At 48.2% G+C, this 19,089-nt stretch overlaps 1 protein-coding gene across 1 annotated transcript in view; it reads left to right on the top strand.

Moving 5' to 3' along the window:
- The window catches only part of ALK (ALK receptor tyrosine kinase), a 632,462-nt gene that overhangs the window by 516,811 nt on the left and 96,562 nt on the right, over positions 1–19,089 (top strand). The window contains exons 6-7 of the mRNA XM_054565684.1: positions 9,813–9,944; positions 17,111–17,242. Of these exons, the coding sequence (XP_054421659.1) occupies positions 9,813–9,944; positions 17,111–17,242 (264 nt within the window). The remainder of the gene's footprint in view (positions 1–9,812; positions 9,945–17,110; positions 17,243–19,089) is intronic.

Genomic DNA, 19,089 nt, shown 5'->3' on the forward strand with positions numbered 1-19,089 from the left:
ATTTTAGATAAGGTCACCAGGGAAGGCTGCCCTGAGAAGGCAGCATTTCAGAAAGGACAAAGAAGTGAGGTAGTGAGACTTTTATGGCTTTGCTGAGATTCTACGTGAATGTCAGGTGGTTCATTATAGAAATAAAATCTTAATCATTTGCTGGTACTCAGTGGTTTACCAAGGACTCTTCCTTAACTATCTCTGTCGACCCAACAACCTCCAGGAGCCATGGGGTGTTTGCCTGGCCCAGGAAACAAACTAAGAATTCTGATATTCAGTTTCCATCTTGTTCCCTCATGCCTGGACCCTGTCTTAGCACCTGCCTGGTATATCATTCCCCTAAAAACATTTTTATCAGGACTTTGAGGGGCAAGAACCCAGTCCATAACCCCAGCCAGCTGGGCTCTCTGCCCTCCACCATCCTGGCGCTGGCAGTTTCCTTCCCCTGGCCTCCGTCACCAGCCTCTGGCACACAGTTTCTCTCTGGTGCTCCACCGGCTGGCAGTCCACATCCTCTCTCACTTGTTTATTCCTGGGGCTCCTAAAATGGACTTTCCTCCCGGTGAGTCTAGCATATCGATTAACAGCATGGGCTCCAGAGTCAGGTCAACATAAAATTCTGCCTCTAGGACTTTGGGAATGTCTTTATGAACCCTTGGGTCTTGGTTTCCTTCTCAATAAAATGAAGATAGTAAAAACTATTTCATGTAGTTGATGTAAGGTCTAAATAAAATAATGCATGGAAAGCCTTTAAAACAGTACCTGGCCCTGGCCGGGTGGCTCAGTTGGTTGGAGCATCATCATAGGTACCAAAAGGCCGCAAGTTTGATCCCTGGTCAGGGCACATACCTAGGTTGTGGGTTCGGTCCCAGTCGGGGTGTGTACAGGAGGCAACCGATACCTGTTTCTCTCCCATACTGTTTTTCTCTCTCCCCCTCTCCTTCTCTCTAAAATTAATTTTTTTTAAAGTACCTAGAAGATTAAAACCACTCAATAAATGGTGAGGGGTAGTCATTATTATTACAGATTGATGCCCACATCAGCACCCAATGACTATCTTGTGCCTTCAGCAAGTAGCCAAACCTTCCCCCATGGCTACCATGGATCCAGTGGCAGCAAGATGACCTCTTATCTATTTCAAGGAGCCGAGTCCACCCAGCTCCCTTCAGTGGAGGTGCTTCCAGAGGCCATTCCCCGTGATCAGCCCCTGTCTCTACTCCTCCAGTCTCCATGGCCCCTGCTCACCTCTGCTCTCTGTTCCAGGCAGCCTTCCCCACCCTATAATATGCATAGTCTCTCCTGTGGTATCCACTGTAGCTATCATTTGTCCATGATTAGTATTAGTTTTCCAAGGTATGGTTGGAATTGTTCATTGTTTACTGGAAAATACAAGAGGCGAAAACAACATTGTGTGGGGAGCGGTGGTGTGGAATGGATAAATGTCACTGCTTTTCAGGGAGGCTACTGGTAAATTGTAGAGAAAGACCATTTATAATATTAAAAACAAAACTATTGCTGTGTCTTTTCAGCAAAGGAATGAAGATAAATGTCAAATAGGGAATCCTTGGGAAAGGACCATGCAGCAAAATAAAGGGGCTGTTGAGGGCACGAAAGAGTAGAATTTCTACTTCCTTCAGAGGGCTGAGCCGCAGAAATGAAACACATTCTGCTTTCCTACTAGGGGCCGAAGGGAATCTTAGTGGGTCGTCATAAATGTATACGGAGACGAACTCTGTCCAAGGAACTGGGATTTTGAAACAAACGCGCACTGGCTCTGTCATGTCAGCCGGCAGCCATGGTCTCATGCGAGCACCATCCTTGATGTCGCCCCCCTCTCGCCCTCACCTCCAGGCCATCAGCCCTCCTGTCAGAGCCACCTCCAGCGTGTGACTTACCCCACTCCCTTCTCTCCCTCTCCCCTCGCACTGGCCTCATGTAAGCTGCCTTCATCGCTTGCTTGTTGGTTACAGCAGCCTACAAACTGGCTTTCCCACTTCTATTGTGTTCTCCAGTCCATTTTTCCTAAATTGCTTGGAATGATCTTTTAAAAAACGAATCACATTGTTTTCAGTCTCTTGTCTCAACTCCTTAAGCAAAACCCATTCCTCTTACAGGTCTGCAAGGTCCTACCTGATTGGGCCTCTGACGCCCCACATGTCACCCCCAGCCACCTTTCTCAGCTCTCATGACCCTCTGTGACCCTCTTGAGCCACACTGACCTTTGCCATGTTTCTAGATCATAAATGTACTTTTCCTCCCTCCTTCCTGCTTCTCCACGGCCTTTTTGCATGATGGACTCTCTTATTCTTCAGTATAACCTCAAATATCAGCTCCCCAGAGAGGACTCATGTGGCCCACCGATCAAACTAGGTCACCCATGTTACCCTCTGTTCACTACCTTAACCCAGTGCCAGGCCCTTCATAGAAGTTCTGAACACAGTCGCGAAGTAACCCAAAGTTTAAATGGGATGGAGGGGAGGGGACAGTAAGTGAAATTTCTATGGTATAAACTAGAAAAATTAGCAATTTCCAGAATGCAAGGAAACTCCACCCCACCCCATTTTTCTATGTAAACTTGGTGATCTATTTTGCACCCTTACACTATACATTCATTAGTGCTCACTATGTGCCAGACATTCTCCAGGAGATAAAATAAGTAAGATGGACCATCTGCCTCAAAGAATTTAGAATTTCGTGGGCGAAGCTAGCAATGCAGACATATCACGCAGTAGGTGAGGCGAGCGCACGGTTAAAGGTGTGGAGTGATTACCCGAGCACTCCAGAGGGAGCCAGTCACCTCTCTCTCTTAAAGGGAGAAGAACAAGCCATTGGGGAAAGTGACATCTGAGTTAGGAGGAATTGTTCAGGCGGAGAAGATGATTCTAGTCAAAGGAATTGGGTTACACAAAAAGCTGTGGTTAAGGCCGCATGTTCAAGAAACTGCAAGTCACAGTGTTTAGCTAAACATGCAAAGGAGCACAGCAAAGCTCCTTTGTGCCAGGGCCTCAAAGCCTCGATTCAAATGGAATGCCATGAAAACCAGAGAAGGCTTATGGCAGGATTAGGACCGAAAGGAGCTGGGCTCAGAGAGCTAACTCTGGTAGGGGGTGACTCCAGAGATAAATAAGCTTGAAAATTCACCATTGCAGCCATTATTTTTCATAGCTACTATTGTGCTGCAAATTATTATCAGGTTTGTTTCTATCATCATTTCACTGATAGGTTCTGGCCCTGCGGATGCTCACCTCTACTATGGGTTATGAGGGATTCCCGAGGTGCTGTCTGTCTCCAAGATCTGGCCTGTCCAGCCCCCTTACTGATTGCTTTCACCACCCCTCCACAGGCAGTTCTCCCAAAGCCCCTGGGATAGTCTATAAAAATTCTCTCATAAGCACCCCACATGTGTGTACAGTTTAATTTGCTCATCACCAAAATCCTATAAATTAGATAGCATCCCTGATTTATAGAGGAGAAGAATCCCATGACTGGTCAGAGTTCACACCACTAGCCAGTAGAAGAGGGAGCTGGAACCAAGTATTATTTTCTCTGCACCTTAAGGGTCTCATCAATGCGAAGTGAACAAAGCGATAGCATGGGCCGTTGGAGGATAACAGAAATGGAAGCTGTGTGTAAAAGGAGCCCTGATAACCCTGGGCCCAGGAGGGAATTGTCCCAGTGAGAGGGCGTGTGGGGCTGGAAGGCTCGAGATTCTTCCAAGGGAAGAAGAAACTGAAGATCCACTAATTTCTCTAATACCCAAGGCTCTCAGACCTTGGCGCACCCAGCTGTCACCCAGGGAGCCTATGGAACATTCCAGGGTGCCACCCCCACATATTCTGACTCTGTAAGTCTACAGGGGGCCCAGGAAGCAGCATGATTAGCAAGGTCCAGTGTGACTTTGTTATGAAGGGTCTGTAGACACACCACCAATGGCTGGCTTTAGAGGTTCCACAAACAAGGAAACTGAGGTCCAGAAGAGAAATGGCTTTCTCGTTGCCCCAGAGGCCTCTTGGCAGAGCTAGGCCTCCCACCAGCTCTCTCAGTTCCCAGCACAACACTTCCTTACCCACCTACTGTCGGCGCTCCATAGGTAGGCCCTCTCCTCACCAATTTACATTTTGAGTAGGAACCCAAGATGCCAGTTCTTTAATGAGACTGTGTCCACGCTACAATTTATGAGGCTCAAAGCCCTCAGCAGGACTGGTCTCTGCCAGGCATAATTTACACAGTTCACAGGCCTTCCATTAACGTCAGCACAGTAGTAACAGCTGTTAGCCTGCGCATGCTGTTTGACTGCATCCTCATCGTATCAGCATCCTTCTTCATGTCTCTGGGCTTGTCTACCCTTGAGTACCCAATTCTCCTTCTCCTGGGAAACAATCAGTTTCTACTGGTGGGAGCCTGGCCCAGCCCCACTCCTGACCTCCCCATCCTCCCACACGCCACAACCCGTTGCCTTTAATTTAAGAGTAAGACCCCTTCTCACTGAAGCATCACTCAATTTCCCCCCTTTAATGAGAGTCATTGGTTAGGCAACAGCAAGCAGGTGGGAGACCACCCAAAAGCTGATACAAGTGTGCCTTTTTCAATGCCACTTAAATCACCTTAATTAAAAATTAATTAAGTGACCTAAAATTTGACATTCATTTAAAAAAGAAACTTGAGTAAGGAGAGTGGTGTAGATTTTGGAGCATCAAATCTCCAAGACATGATTGAAAGAGGGGAGTATGTTGGATTTCTGCTTTGAATGCACAATTAGGGAAAAGGGATCCTCTTCAGCGAGTGAACCCAATAAGTCATTCATGGTGTGGAACAGTGATTCTTGTAACCTGACCTGGGCTACATGTGTCTCAGATGCAAATATGAACTAATTTCTAGTGCACTGGAGAGTAGATAAATGGGCAAACAAATGTGGCATGCTGTTTCAGGAGACATGTTCCAGGATGCAAATGACAGATGACTAAGGCAGGAAAAGCTAACATGAAGCAACCAAAGGAAGCTTGCTGGGTGAGTGGCTTAGTAAATATGCATGGGAGGGAAGAAGGCTTCAGGGAAGGGTCATTAAATGGTCAGTATTTATAAAGATGGCACTTACTATATCACATCGAGCTTGTAAACATATAGCCACCAACAACCATTGCCCAGAGCTCCAGGATCAAGGTGTTGCCAATGGATGGTGGTCTTAAAGGTTGGAGCTGAGGCCCCACCCTCTTTGAATCAAGGCCAGTGGAGACCCACGGAGGAAAAAGATGCATCCAGGACACCGAGGTGCTCAGGGGCAGATCTCCCAGCCCTCCGAGGAAGTGGTTCTCAACCTGATGCTCATGGGAACCACTCCGGTGGCTTTTAAAACCATCAATGCCATGGGCCTCTCTGTCTTCTGATTTCATTGGCCCAGGGGGGCCTGAAGATCCACTGTATTTCCAATTTCCCGAGTGGCTCCCATGGGCAGTCAGGATGACCTAATCCAAGTTATGGGAGAGGAACTCGGCCTGGGTTCATCTGACCAGGTTCTGGGCCTTCCCCTGCGGTCATTTGCTGTGAGACCACAAGCAAAGTACCTGGCAAGTAACTGCTTGCATTTCGTAGTGCCTTACTATTTAAAAAACATTTGTCTGCACATGATTCAGTCTCTCAAACCCTTGATCTCCTGATTAATCAAATGGAAATAATAACTGTTCTGTAAGTTTTTTAATGAGATTCAAACAAGGAAGGATAAAGAAAGCACATTGTAAACTATTAAAATGCTATACAAAAGGTAAGGAATGAAGATAATTTACTGTCCCCTGTGATTCCCATCATTATTCTGGGAAGACCTGCTGTTTCAAAGAAAGTAAATAAATTCCCACAAAGAAGACCCTTACAAAAGATCCCCAAGCACCAACTCTCCCTAGAGCAGCTTGGTCTCAGATCTCCCTAAGCTTTCTGGGATTAGGGCATTTGGTATAACAATGGTTACCAAGAATCACTGGCACCCATGGGTGGAGAGCATCAGGAAATGCCCACAGGAGGCCCTGCCCATCTCGAGACTGGCTACGACCACCCTGGGCCTCAGGTACCACACTCCATAAGCCACAACAATTATTTCGCAACCACAGAGAGGATGCTGTTTAAGAAACTCAGGCCCTTGATTAAAATCATTCACCAATGTTACTTCCTTCCTTGCAATTTATGGGCCCCATAAAAAAAGAACTTGAGAAGACAGAGAGGTTGTTTCTGTTGCGCCTCATTAGTTTGGAGTTTGGGCCGGTAGTAGAGATCAGAGTACCAGGCATGCATCTAATTGAATCTCTCACAAGCACAAATTCCCTGTGTACGAAGGAAACGATGCCAGGGAGCCTAGCCACCTCCAGCCAGGGGAAGGAGATGGGACGGAGGTGGTAGAAGAGCCGAAGGAGACAGCTTCTCTGGGCTACGGTTCTGTGCTACGGCTATGCTTTATCTGAGAAAAGAGAGATTTGGGGGACAAACTCTGGGACATCCAGAGAGTAAAGCAGCGCTACCTTACTGCTACCAGACCCCTCGTTTGTCAAGGTTTGGGGTGAAGAGCAGGGATGCGAACTTCCTCCCCTGGCGTACTCACCGCTTCCAAGGACCTGCATGACCTGAGGTAGGCCGACCTCACAGACAGACACAGTACAAAGGGTGGAGAACAAGATGTCAAAATGCGGGTTTTCACCAATCCCTCAGCAAGCCACGTAACCACGCTAAGCCTTTGTATTCTCAACTATAAAACAGGTATAATAAAACTTTCCACATGTAATACATAGGATCAGTTCAATTCCAAAATATTGGGGTGGGGAGATCTCCATACATGGTACTGTTACAGACTCAGGAGGATAAGACTGGCTCCTGACTGCCCTTCCAGCCACGTACAGTTTGGCGAGGAAAACAGGCATAGAAACAGTGAGTTACAACATGAGGCAGAAGGTCCGCCGTGTTAAATGCAAGAAGTAATGAGCGACAGAAGTCCAAGCAAAAGGGGGAGAATGGGAGAGCCCACGGAAACGTCACTGATGAGGTGGTAAGGTCTAAGTCCCCATTACCAAGAGATGAGATGATGGTGGGAGGTGTTCCCAAGCGAGAGGGCAACCCAAAGACCAGAGAGGGTGACCCCCACATAACCAATCCCACATGGAACAAGCTCTCTAAACGTAAAAGAAAAAAAGGAGCAATCACCAAGGAAAATGTGGATATGTTTAGATTATGTACAAACTTAAAAATTCTATATATAAAGATACATTATAAACAGAATGAAAATACATATAAAATACGGGAAGAAATTGTCAAATATATAATAAGCAGTGTCACATCCTTATTCCTAATCTCATACAATTCTATACGAAAACACGAAGAACCTAATAGATAAATTGGCAGATGGAAGTGGACAATGTAAAAATAAAATAAAGCTAGCAACATGTGAAAAATATATTTAGCCTAACTACCAAAGGAATACAAAATAAAACAGCAGGTAAATACCTTTAGTTAAAAATGAAAATCATGATAATATTCAGGGTTGGCCAGGATTCAGTGAGAGGGGCATGCATGTCCGAACACAGCTGGTGAGAGTGTAAATTGGATTAACTTCTAGAAAACAATTTGGCAGAATCTATTAAGGGCATTTAAAATGTTTACACCCTTTGATTCAGTAATTCCACTTCTGGGAATCTTTCCTTTGAAAAATAATCTGAAATGCAAGCAAAGGTTTATGTTCACAGATATTCTTGAAAGACTTACCATAAACAACCTACCAATACAGTCATTGAATAATGTTTAAATAAATAATGGTACGTATCACAAAGTATTGTAGCTATTAAAAGGTATTCTTCTGTGGAATTTTTAAATCCTTGGAAAAGCTTGTAGTATTATTTAATTATTTTAAGGCATAAATACACATGGTACAACTATACATTCTTTGAAAGAATAGGCAAAAAAAAAAAAGTCAGCATTATTAAAAATGGTCTCTGGATAGTGAGATTCTAGGCATTGCTTTTGTTTATTTTTCCCCTAGTTTCACACTTTAGACACTTGGTGTATGTTTTTAAAATGAAGGAAAGTAAAAGAAGCTATAGGACGTATTCAGGGAAGGACAAGTCACTGATAAATGAAACATGCATGTGTTCATGAAAACACACAACGAGAAACAAGGCCTGATCATAAGGTGTGAACAAACCGCAGCACTGCCTGCGTGGGTGCCCTTGGTTGAGGAAGGCTTTACAGGTTATTTATTTACCTATTTTGCTTATATTTTCTTCTTTAGGGCTGGGAGCAAATATTTTGAAAACTAAAAGCCCCAAAGCTCATGTGTAGAATTTTTCTTCTTATTCTAAATACCTTTACCTGGCATGAGGGGCAGAGAGGACAGGCAGTGTTGCCGGGCAGGCAGGACCCACCAGCCTGGGGTAGACCCACTGGTCTGGTGCTCACTACGGCCCCCAACAGGAGGCCACCTGCCTGCAACTGCCCTCACCCTCGCTTAATTGGCACCTTCTCCCTGGTAAGTAGATAAAAATCAGAGTTGCCCTAGTGGTTCTAGTTTAGTGAGCAGGCAGGTAAAGTGCTGGCACCGTGCGGGGCAGGTAGCAGGTACCCTGTATATGATGCCAGGTTCCCTTGTTGGGAGCTTGATTTCTGCAGCAAAGCCACAGCCACTCTCAGAATAGCCCCCGCAGTCTGCCCTTTAGAGAGGATGCCCCTCTGCATGGGGAAGGCTGTACCTTCCAGGGACCAAGACCAGTTTCTTAGAAGCATTTCATTTCCTAGCTTCCAGGGGAATGTGATTGACAAGTAGTGCATTTCCCTGCACTTGGCATTGGGGGGATTTGGAGAAAACATTGGCTTAGGCTGTCTTGAGGCACAGGGACCGATAGGGGTGGCATTTCTCCTTCTGCAGGAGGAAGAAAGGGGCAGAGGTGACCAGTCTAGGGAACCACAGAGATCTAGTCACAAAACTAGTTAAGGAGCTGAGAAGTTGATATAAAGCTTTGCAGAGGCTCCCCCACCACACACCAACCAAGAGCAGGGGACAGAAGGTGCCATCAGAAGCAACAGCCAGACCCTGGCTAGGTGGTCCCAGGCAAAGCACCCATTCGGTAGGGCACACGGGGCCAGGCCAGCCTTCTCCTACGCCTGGTTCTCTGGGGTCACAGGTTAATTAATTATCATAATGCATTGTTCTTGATACAGAAACAAGTAACTGCTAACATGTTCATTAAAAGCTGCCCCCTCTCCCTTCCTCCACTGTCTATTATGATTTCTCTGGAATTTAAGAACTGGAATAGGCCTTAGAAATATGGCCAAACCCCTCCTTTTGTAAATGGAGAGGCGGGGGCTGACAGAGGAGGGGCGCAGTCAGTGCCCCGGGCAGCCCGGGAGGAGCCGGTCTGAGGCCTGGGCCCTCGCAACACTGGTCTTCATGTTCCACAGCCCAGAGGACAGCATGTCACTGAATCACTCCAGTGGTGGGGTCTAGGGTCAAGAACATGGGGGGCATACACTGGACCAGATATTCCCCTTAATATCCCAAATTTGACCTTAAAGATGAGGCGCCACCTGCAAGCTACCTGGCACCTGGGGTTTAAGGACCCCAGATTGTTGGGGGTACGTGGACCAAACCTCAACTGCTCTACTGTTCCCCATCACTAGAAAATGAGGTCCCCAGGGGCTGTGGGGTGTTAGGGCTTTCACTTCCTCTTGGCCTCCTGGTGTCAGGCCATGGGCATGGACATAACGAGAGGCCAATGTCTCAGTCAGTCCCTTGGGATGTAAATGGCAGGGCCACCCGAACTGACCAGGGGTGTGTGTCTCTATGTGCTCTCCAGGAACATCCCCGGGCTCCAAGATGGCCTTGCAGAGTTCCTTCACTTGCTGGAATGGGACAGTCCTCCAGCTCGGGCAGGCCTGCGACTTCCACCGGGACTGCGCCCAGGGAGAAGACGAGGGCCAGCTGTGCAGTGAGTAGATGCGGCGGCCCCACCCACCCCACCCCAGACCACGCGCATAGCCCTCTTCTGCCCCCATGACCCCCTGCACTCAAACTTGGACAACTTCCTTACATCCAGTGCGGTTTATGTCTCTTCTCAGTGGCAACTTTCAAAAACTACACAGTCTTCAAGAGGCAGCTATGATCTGTGGTCCAGAAACAGCATAAAAGTTAGGAACCAAACAAGGTCTTATAAGCTATGCTTTCAACTTCCTTATGCCCAGAAAAAAAGAAAAGTTCAGGACAAAGCACAGCTCTGTAACATGACATTAGAAGCCTTCCAGGCCCGGACTTCCCTCACTTTTTAATCTTTGTCTTTGTCTCCCACCTGCCTCTCTCTACCCCCCAATCTTCCGTGTACCCCAGCTCCAGCCATATCAGACCGCCTCAGCCCCCGCACACCTCCGTGGCTTTGTTTGTGTCATATCCCTTGCCCAGAATGCCCTGTCCCTTCTCAAGTCACATCTGTTCCTTCAAGACTCACCTCAACAGGCGATTCTTCTGGGAAACTCCCCTGACCATCCCCAACAAGTTACAGTTGGTTCTTCTTCCTCTGGACCTTCTATACTTCTATCCACCATAACATCCATCATTTTTTACAGCTTTTTTTGAGAGGTAGTTCATATACCATCTAATTCACCCACTTTTGAAGCAGAGTCAAGGGGTGGTACAACCATCACTGCAATCTAGTTTCCGCACATTTTTATCACTCTGCAAGGAAACCCCTAGAAATATTCCCCCACTTTCCTCCAACTACGCCTCCTCCCCTAGTCCTAAAGCAACCACTAATCTACCTCCTCTTTCTAGAGATTCGCCTGTTTTGGGCATTTCATATAAATGGAATCCTACAATATGTGGTCTTTTGTGATTAACTTCATTCATGGAGCATATTTTCAAGGGCCACCCATGTCTTAGCTTGTATCAGGCCTCCATGTATCTTTATTGCCAAATAATATTTCATTGTGGAGATATACTACATTCTGTTTATCCTTTCATCAGTTGATGGGCATTTGGGTTGTTTCTCTTTTGGGGCTATTACGAATAATGTTCGCTGTGAACATTTGTGTGCGGGTTTTTGTGTGGGTAGATGTTTTTATTTCTCTTGGGTATATACTGAGGAGTAGAATTGCTGGGTCATATAATAACTATACTTAACAGTTTGAGGAACTGCCAAGCTGTTTTCCACACTGGCTGCACCATCTTACACCCCCGCCACTAACGTATAATGGTTCTAATTTGTCCATATCCTCACCAGCATTTATTATCATCTGCCTTTCTATTTTAGCCACCTTAGAAGGTGTACATCCATTACTTTTCAGAAGGGTGGTTTCCATGTTTCCCTCCCACTCTGTAAGCACATTGGGTCTGGTACTGTTCCCTGTACTGAAACCTCAAGTGATTTCCAGCACAACTAACTCTTGTTGATTAAAATGAATAAATAAGTTGAGGAAGTTGGGCTCCATAAAAGAGAGCAAATTGCTGAGGTCTCACTGTTAGTTAGCAGCAGAGTTAGACTCCCAGCCCAGTGCTCATTCCATTTCAATAGTGCCCTCAGTAGTTACTTGGCTATGAGTAAAACTCTATAGGTTTTTTCCATTTCTTCCAGGGAAACCACAAACACAGAACACATGAAATTTGAGATAGAAAATATGTTAGGTCCTGAAGCAGAGATGAATACCACAGCACCTTCCCTGAGAGCACTGAAAATCCAGCACAGGGGCAGGAAGGGAAACAAAGGAACCGTGCTGTGGGCCCAGGCTCAGCAGCACCGGCCTCACCCCCGAGGAACCAGCCCCCAGATGCCGGCCTGCAAAATAGCTTTAGAACGTTAACAGTGTTTCCCAGGTCACCTGGAGGACAGACTGTCCCTTGGGGGGAAATGGTTTTATTTATTCTCCTTTAAATGAAGCAATAAAGAAATCCATTTTTTCAACTAGAAAAACAACATCTTTATGCAAAATTTCTGGTGAAGTTTTCCAGTAATCGTGAAATCGTGGTTGTTTTGAGAAAACTCAGTAAAGAGTTGCAGGTAGGCACTTTGTCCCACAAGATTTGGCCCCTGGCCTTCCGCGCAGAGCTCGCACTGTGCACAGACAGAGCAAGGCCGGCCCCTGTGCTGCCCCGAGCGGAGACCTAGGTGTGCCCCTCCAATCACAGGCCTCTGCAGTATTTCCAGCAGTGCCTCTGAGCCATGTGATTTTGCTTCTGCCTTTTTTCAGTTGCCTGATATCCACTTCCCAGTAGGGACACAGATCAGGCAGGGCATGCCCTGATTTACAACTGGGAAAATGGAAAGCACAGAGAAGGTAATTGGTTTGTTCCGGTAGCACAGCAGGTCAGGAACAGAGCCTTGATTAGAGCATCGAGCCTGCGGGGTCCAGCCCATTACTGTGTGCTCAGGGCATTTCGCCCCCGTTCTGGGACTTGCCATCATCTCCGTTCCGGGACCCACTCCAAGCTTGAGGGCAGCCTGGCCGTGGTCCGGAGGGCGGGCACCTGGGGCCCAGTGGCCTTTGCAGCCACACTTGAACAGCTGCTCAGACCAGCTGTCAGAATGACAGCTCCACACCGGAGGATACCCCCGCCAAGTTCTTGGCCACAGAACTCAGTTGCTAGGAAGAGAAGTTCAGTTTTAAAGGAGGGTTTCTCGATCTTTTTGCCACTCTGATCTGGGCAGTACACTTAGTAAACCCTTTTTCTTATTTGTGCGCCCCATTCTCTCTGGGATATTTGCTGTTTTTCCTATCACACTGACTGACATTGATTCTGGAAACCATTCCCAGGAAGACAGCAACAACAACAACAACAACAATAATACTGGCTGGCATCCCTGTGTCCTGGGAGCTGCTCCAAACACTTTTCATGTATTAACTTAATTCATCCTCACAACAACTCTTTGTGATGCTGTTAAACCCATAGTGATGAGGAACCTGAAGTCTATGGTCAAACTGTTAGCCAGTGGCTGAGCAGTGATTCAGACTCAGTCTGACTCCAAAGCCCACACTCTGAACCACTACAAGCCAGACTTTTTTGTTCTGTGAGTTTCCCACAGTTGGCTGTGAAAAACACAACCGTGGCTACATATCCACCCAGGAAGATGGGACCAGGAAAAAAGTCAGGGAAGGTACAGGGCTCTGCCACCACCTTCCTGGGAAAGGGGTGGGGGGTAGGATCATTCATCCCCACCCCTGGACCTCAGTTTCCTCACCTGTCATATGAGTTGGAACAGGATGCCCACCAATGTGTTGATGTTCATAATGCATTCAGACAATGCTCTTGACCTCACCTGATCCTTCCCAGGTAGTCTGGAACCTATTAGAATGTTTTCTCTGAGCAGGTATTCACCTGTTGGGGATGTTCAGGTCTTCTAAGGAACCCCCAGGGGGATCACCAATCTTGGTCCAGGGTAGTCAACCAAGTAGTTTGTATCCCATTAACACTCAGCCTCAACACCACGCTTTCCCCAGAAGGGATTCCCCACACGTTCCGGAGCTTCATTCAAATGGTCAGACTCAACCCTGAGCAACATGTCTGTCTGAGATAAGTGGGGACCTGAAATGGAGGTGGTCACGTTGCCCTTGCCCTTCTCCCTCCAGCCACGAGCATGACCATCCCCACCCCGTTCTCCAAACCCCTATGCCATCCCCCTTCCCTCTTTCACGTTAAACACTGCCGGTCCGGGTGAGACATCCAGGGAGCTGTAGCCCACCAGGGGAGTCATCAGGGCTCCCCGCGTGTCAGCAGCGGCCTCCGCCTCCGTGGCATGCGTCTGTCTGCCCAGGAGAGGGTGAGGGGCTCCTGCTGCATCCCCTGGATGTGTATCTGCAAACGGCTCACTTTCCCTCCAAGTACTCAGTAATCTCATCTGGTTGGGGGGATACTCTTCCTGCCAGGCAAAAACAGGGTGGTTGGGTTTTTTTTATGTTTTTTTATTGTAAAATAAAACATGTTGGTTGTAAAATATTTGAAAAATCTAGAAAAGTACACAGGAGAAAATAACTATTGCCCATAATCCTCCCTCTCAGACATTCAGAGATAACCATAATATTTTGATGTATTTCTTCTAACATTTTTTTCCCATGACTATATTTTCAAGGAAATGTATAACACATATTTATCAAAAATGTTAACAGAGTTGTCACACAGGAAGGAAAAGAAGTGGTGTCATTTGGCCTGGAGTTTAAACTTGGCAGTTCTTACAGCTGTTGCTGAGGTCACATCTCTATGACTCCACAAATTTGTCTCTCTTAGAGTGGAATCAGGTGTCATAATTGCCGAGTATTGCTGGATTGATTGACCCACACACAGCCCAATTTGGCCAGCAAGCCAATGAAATATCTGGCTGCAGCCCAAGAACAGGGCTGGGTAGAGCAGTGTTTTGCAGATGCCAGGAACCACCTGGAGATTGTTAAAAATGCAGATTCTGATCCTGAGGATGGGGTGTGTGGGGGGGACCTGAGATCCTGTACTTCTAACAATTGCACAGACAATGCAGACGTGGCTGGTCCCTGGCCCATATTTTGAGTGTCAAGGGGTTAGAGGACTGAGCTCACTCCCATTCCATTCACCAGCTAAGTATTGAGATCCTACAGGTGCCAAGCACTGCACAGGTGCTTGGGGTGAACGAGCGGAGAAAGGGGCGATCAGAGGAAGAATTGACATTAGACCCAACCCTGGGTGCCAACGCTGTGCCCAGCAGTTGGCCTTAGCAGCAATTTCCCAAACCCGGCCTAAGCCACCACAAGGGTCTTTGTCCTGATGCCCACGCCCACCAACTTCCTTGGGAGCAGCTTCTTGGGGAGCACACGCCCCCAAGTGCTTGTATTGGTAGAAACCCTCTCATCACCTCCCCCGCCCCCTACCCTTCCAGGTTTTAATTATTACACAAATTGTCCATTGATCGATTTTGCCTAACTCCTGAAAAGGAAGATGCTTCTAATCCCAGCTCACCCTGGATCCTTTGCCAAGCTAGAACGAGGAAGGGCTTCTAGAAGGTGGAGCTTGCCAATGGCCTTCCTCATTCCTGTCCAGGTGGAAGGCAGGGCAGAGCCACCACAGGCCTTTGTTTCTCGGAAGGCAGCTGAGGGGCCTGTCTCTCCTGCAGGGCAGTGGCGGTTGCTTAGCGCGTGCCCTGCCCCAAATGTGGAGGATAATTAATAAGACCACCACCACTCTGTATTTTCTCAACTCTGTCTTTTTACAAGAAGTTTCCACGCTCTTTTATTTTGTCCTCAAAACAGCTCCATGAAATGGACACTAATATTACCCCATTTTACAGATGAGGGCGCCGAGGCTCTGAGGGAGGAAGTGACTTGCCTAAGGTCACACAGCAGGACGTAGTAAGGCTGGGACTTATTCCCGATCCCAGGGCTGTTGAGCTACCAGGGCCCATAAGTCACTCCTGAAAGGGTGAGGAGAGAGTGATATGCCCAGCAGGCCCCAGCTCAGCCCTGCCTCCTCCTTCTGACAGGAGCCCCTCACCTGCTAGAATCTTCCACTGTAGCTCCTGGTAAAATACGCCTCTAAAGGATGCTTCATGGAAGGTCACCAGTTAGTTTTTGCAAAAGAAGTGGATGTGGGATCCCTTGAGGGGGGCATAAAAAATAAAACAGAAAGATCTCCTTAGCTTTTGGATTTTTAATCAGAGGAACATGCAGGGCTTGGGGGAAAATTATTTCTTCAGGGGGGTATAAATGGGAAGAGATGTTCAAAGTCACTGACAGCCTGTTTTAATTTATAATCTGCCTCTGTGTGAAATGCACAGAGAATCAGGGGGAAATGAGTAATAATTCACTAAGGTGCTGTCACAGCGAGGAAGCATTAGGGCTCTCTTTGTTAGCCTGCCGCTGCCAAGAAGGCTGAGATAGAGGAGGGACACAGAGCAGCGGGTCCAGTGCCTTTCCTCCTGTGCAGGACACAGCCCTGCTGCTTCTCCACAGCCTGGCCCCGGGCTGCTGGGCGCTATCGCCTTAGCCCAGAATGGTGCACTCCGGGCCCAGGGCTTTCCCTGCAGCCGGTCTCTGAGGACACTGCAGAACATAAGCTCTCTCTAACCCTCTCCCCTTTCCTCCTCCCTCTGTGGGCAGCGGGAAATAGATGGTCTATAAAGCTGGCTGTGGCCTCATCGATGGGACCTGAGGTCAGTGTGATGCAGAGAAAAGGATAATGGGGCCCTTTATGCTGAGCCAACAGATGATAGAAAGAGGCCCCAGTGGCTGGTATTGCTTGGTCAGGATAGGCAAGGTTATGCTGCAGTAATAAACCATCCGGCACTTCGGGGGCTTAATGGGACATTTACAGGCCCTCTCCACTGAGGGTTGGGGGCCTCTTCTCCACAGGATCTCTCAGGGACGCAGGCTGGCAGGGGCTCCATCATCAGATGGCAGCGTCCCCAGGAACAAGATTCTCCTTGGCCCCTGCAACAGGAGAAGGGAAAGGCTGAGAATTGCACAAGGACTGTTCTCAGCCTCAATCCAGAAGAGGCACATCCCTTCTACTCATATTTCATTGGCCAGAACTGCTCCTGTGGCTTTACCGAACTGCAAGGGGGTTGGGAAATCAAGAGGAGCAAAAAGTTAGTTCTGAACTAGTGTGTCTCTGTAGAGAGGGTGATTTGAGGAACCCAAACCAAACTCCTGGCCAACGCTGCTACTGCTACCAGTACATTCTTGCCCTTGTGTTGGCCATTCGAAATGTAGTTCAGTGAGTTATACGTTGGCTTCTCCTGGGGTCACGTTCATTGTGGAGCTGTGTAAAGAACACAATTTAGAAATAGAAGAGCTAGATTCAAGTCCCAGCTGTGTTCCCTAATGGCTGTGTGGCCTGGGTCAGGTTGCTTAACATCACTGAGCCTCTGCTTGGTCTTATCTAAAACTAGGTTAAAAATAACCCATAGCTGTGGAGTGGTTAATGTTACTTTTTTTTCTTCTGAAGATTAGAAAATTGTAAACCAGCACATGCACAGGTTAGGGATTGGAGCTTCTCTTCATTATGATCAGTATCATTAGACATCAAGGGTCTGGCTGGGGAGCTGTTAGTGAGAACAATTCGGTCACACCTGGCTAATTATACTTGACTTTGGCATATTTTGCATTTGGCCTTCCTGGAAATGACTGTGTCCCTGTGCTCTCCCTGCAGGTAAACTCCCGGCTGGTTTTTACTGCAGTTTTGAGGATGGCTTCTGTGGCTGGTCCCAAGGCACACTCTCCTCCCACAAGCCCCAGTGGCAGGTCAAGACCCTAAAGGAGGCCCGGTTCCAGGACCACCACGGTATTTCCACTCCCTTTTCTTCCCCCTTGTGCCCACCTGGCCAGATTAGAGACTTAGGACACCGCCCTAGAGCAGCTGGACATTGCCCCACACTTCAGGGCCAGCCCAAGTGGCTGTCCAGAGCTTGCCCTGGGGTGTTCCCATCTGGTTCCCACTTCAGACCTTCCTGGGCTCTAGAATTATTAAATCATCCTAGATAAGATGAAAGATAAGAATAACAGCAACAATAATAACAATCAATTTATTCAACAAGTATTTGTTGAGACCTACTGTGTGTCAAGCCCACTGAGAGGTAAGAAAAATGGTAGCCCTCTTTAGGACTGGCGAGGCTGAGGCACAGGGGGACCTGTGTCCCCAGTCCCAGAGCGATGCCCTGGGAACCATGGCCCTCCTCTACAGCCTGGCCTCCTGTTCCCTGTAGCCTGGCCTCCTCACCTCTACCCCCACGCTCTCATCCCGCTTACGCTGGCAACCCCTCCCCCCACACCACAGCCTGTCGTCCCGAGACTCACGCTTGATTGCCAGGGGGGCAAAGGGCCTCACACACCCAGAAGCTGGCCACCCACACCCGGCTGAGCAGACTCCACACTTGGAGACACTGGCTGTGATGGTAGCAGGGAGGGTCTGTGGGGCCCTCCCAGCTCAGAGAGATGGGCTGCTGGAGAGGCTCTGGCACAGCTTCGTGCCTTGCCCAGCGGGGAGGCCTGGGCAGGCCCTGGGCCCACCTCTCCACAGGACGGGCTCTGGGGAGGGCCTCTCTCTCCCTTTCCTCCTCTGCATTTGCTCACTCTGTGTGGCACTAGAGACCCTCATACAAGAATCCTTCTCTTTCCAAGACATCGCACATCCTACGATGCCTTCAAGAATTAATCATTATTATTATTATAAAAGTGTGAGAGTTGACAAAATCCAGGGCAACCACTGATCCCAGAGCCCCTACAGTCCTGTCCCTGGTCTTCAGAGCCAGCCACACTAGAGGGGGGCTGGCTTCGGCCACGGGAACCTTCTGCAGGGACCCTCACCGGAGCCAGAGGCCCGAGGGCCCCTGCTTCTGCCCCCAGCCTCCGGGGCACGCTGCACGGTGCTCAGCACCCCGTCTGCAGGACCAAAGGGAGAAATCAAGCTCAAATGAGACGTGGCCTCTGTGGCTCTGCTCTCAGTTTGATAGTCCCCATAGCAAATAGGCACCCATAGAAAATAAACGTCCAGCACTTGCTGAATACCTCTAATGCCTCCCGAAGTAATTCATCCCATTGATTGCTCTGAGCACAGACCAGTTTTCCTTATCTCAAGAAAAGCTCTGCCTTTCTGTAAATTCTACTCATTGCTTATGATTTCTGTCCCCTGGAGCCCCACAGACCCAAACTGCGGCCTTTCCCACGCAGGCAGCCCTTCACATATTGAAAGACAACCATGGTGACCCCCACACCGAATGAGGCCCTTTTCCTCCCCAGCCACATCACCCCATCAGCTTGACTCTTCGGGAAGCGGGGGCGGCATGCTTTCTAAGATTTCTGGCCCAGCCTGGTTACTCTGTTCTGGACTCACCTAGATGTGTTACTTAGTAGTAGCTCAATTACAGACTTTGCTAAGACACGGGAAAAGGAGAAATGAATGGCTGAAGCCCTGCTGAGGGTCCTCTGGAGCGCCCAAAATGTCATGGGCTCATTCTGGCACCTGCCTCCAGAGCACTGACCGCCTACAAAATGCCCTGCCATTCCTGGGTGTTGGCAGATGTTTCTTCCACCACCACATGGGGTTGGAGGTCATGTTCTCCCAGGTTTCCAGGCAGATTGGTGCTTAGGAAACACAAGAAACAAGTCTTCTGGTCAGAGCCTGTGGCACGG

The sequence above is a fragment of the Pteronotus mesoamericanus genome, unplaced genomic scaffold, assembly GCF_021234165.1.
Source record: "Pteronotus mesoamericanus isolate MK-2021 breed Mesoamerican mustached bat unplaced genomic scaffold, CSHL_Meso_final contig_101, whole genome shotgun sequence".
Classification (NCBI taxonomy): domain Eukaryota; kingdom Metazoa; phylum Chordata; class Mammalia; order Chiroptera; family Mormoopidae; genus Pteronotus; species Pteronotus mesoamericanus.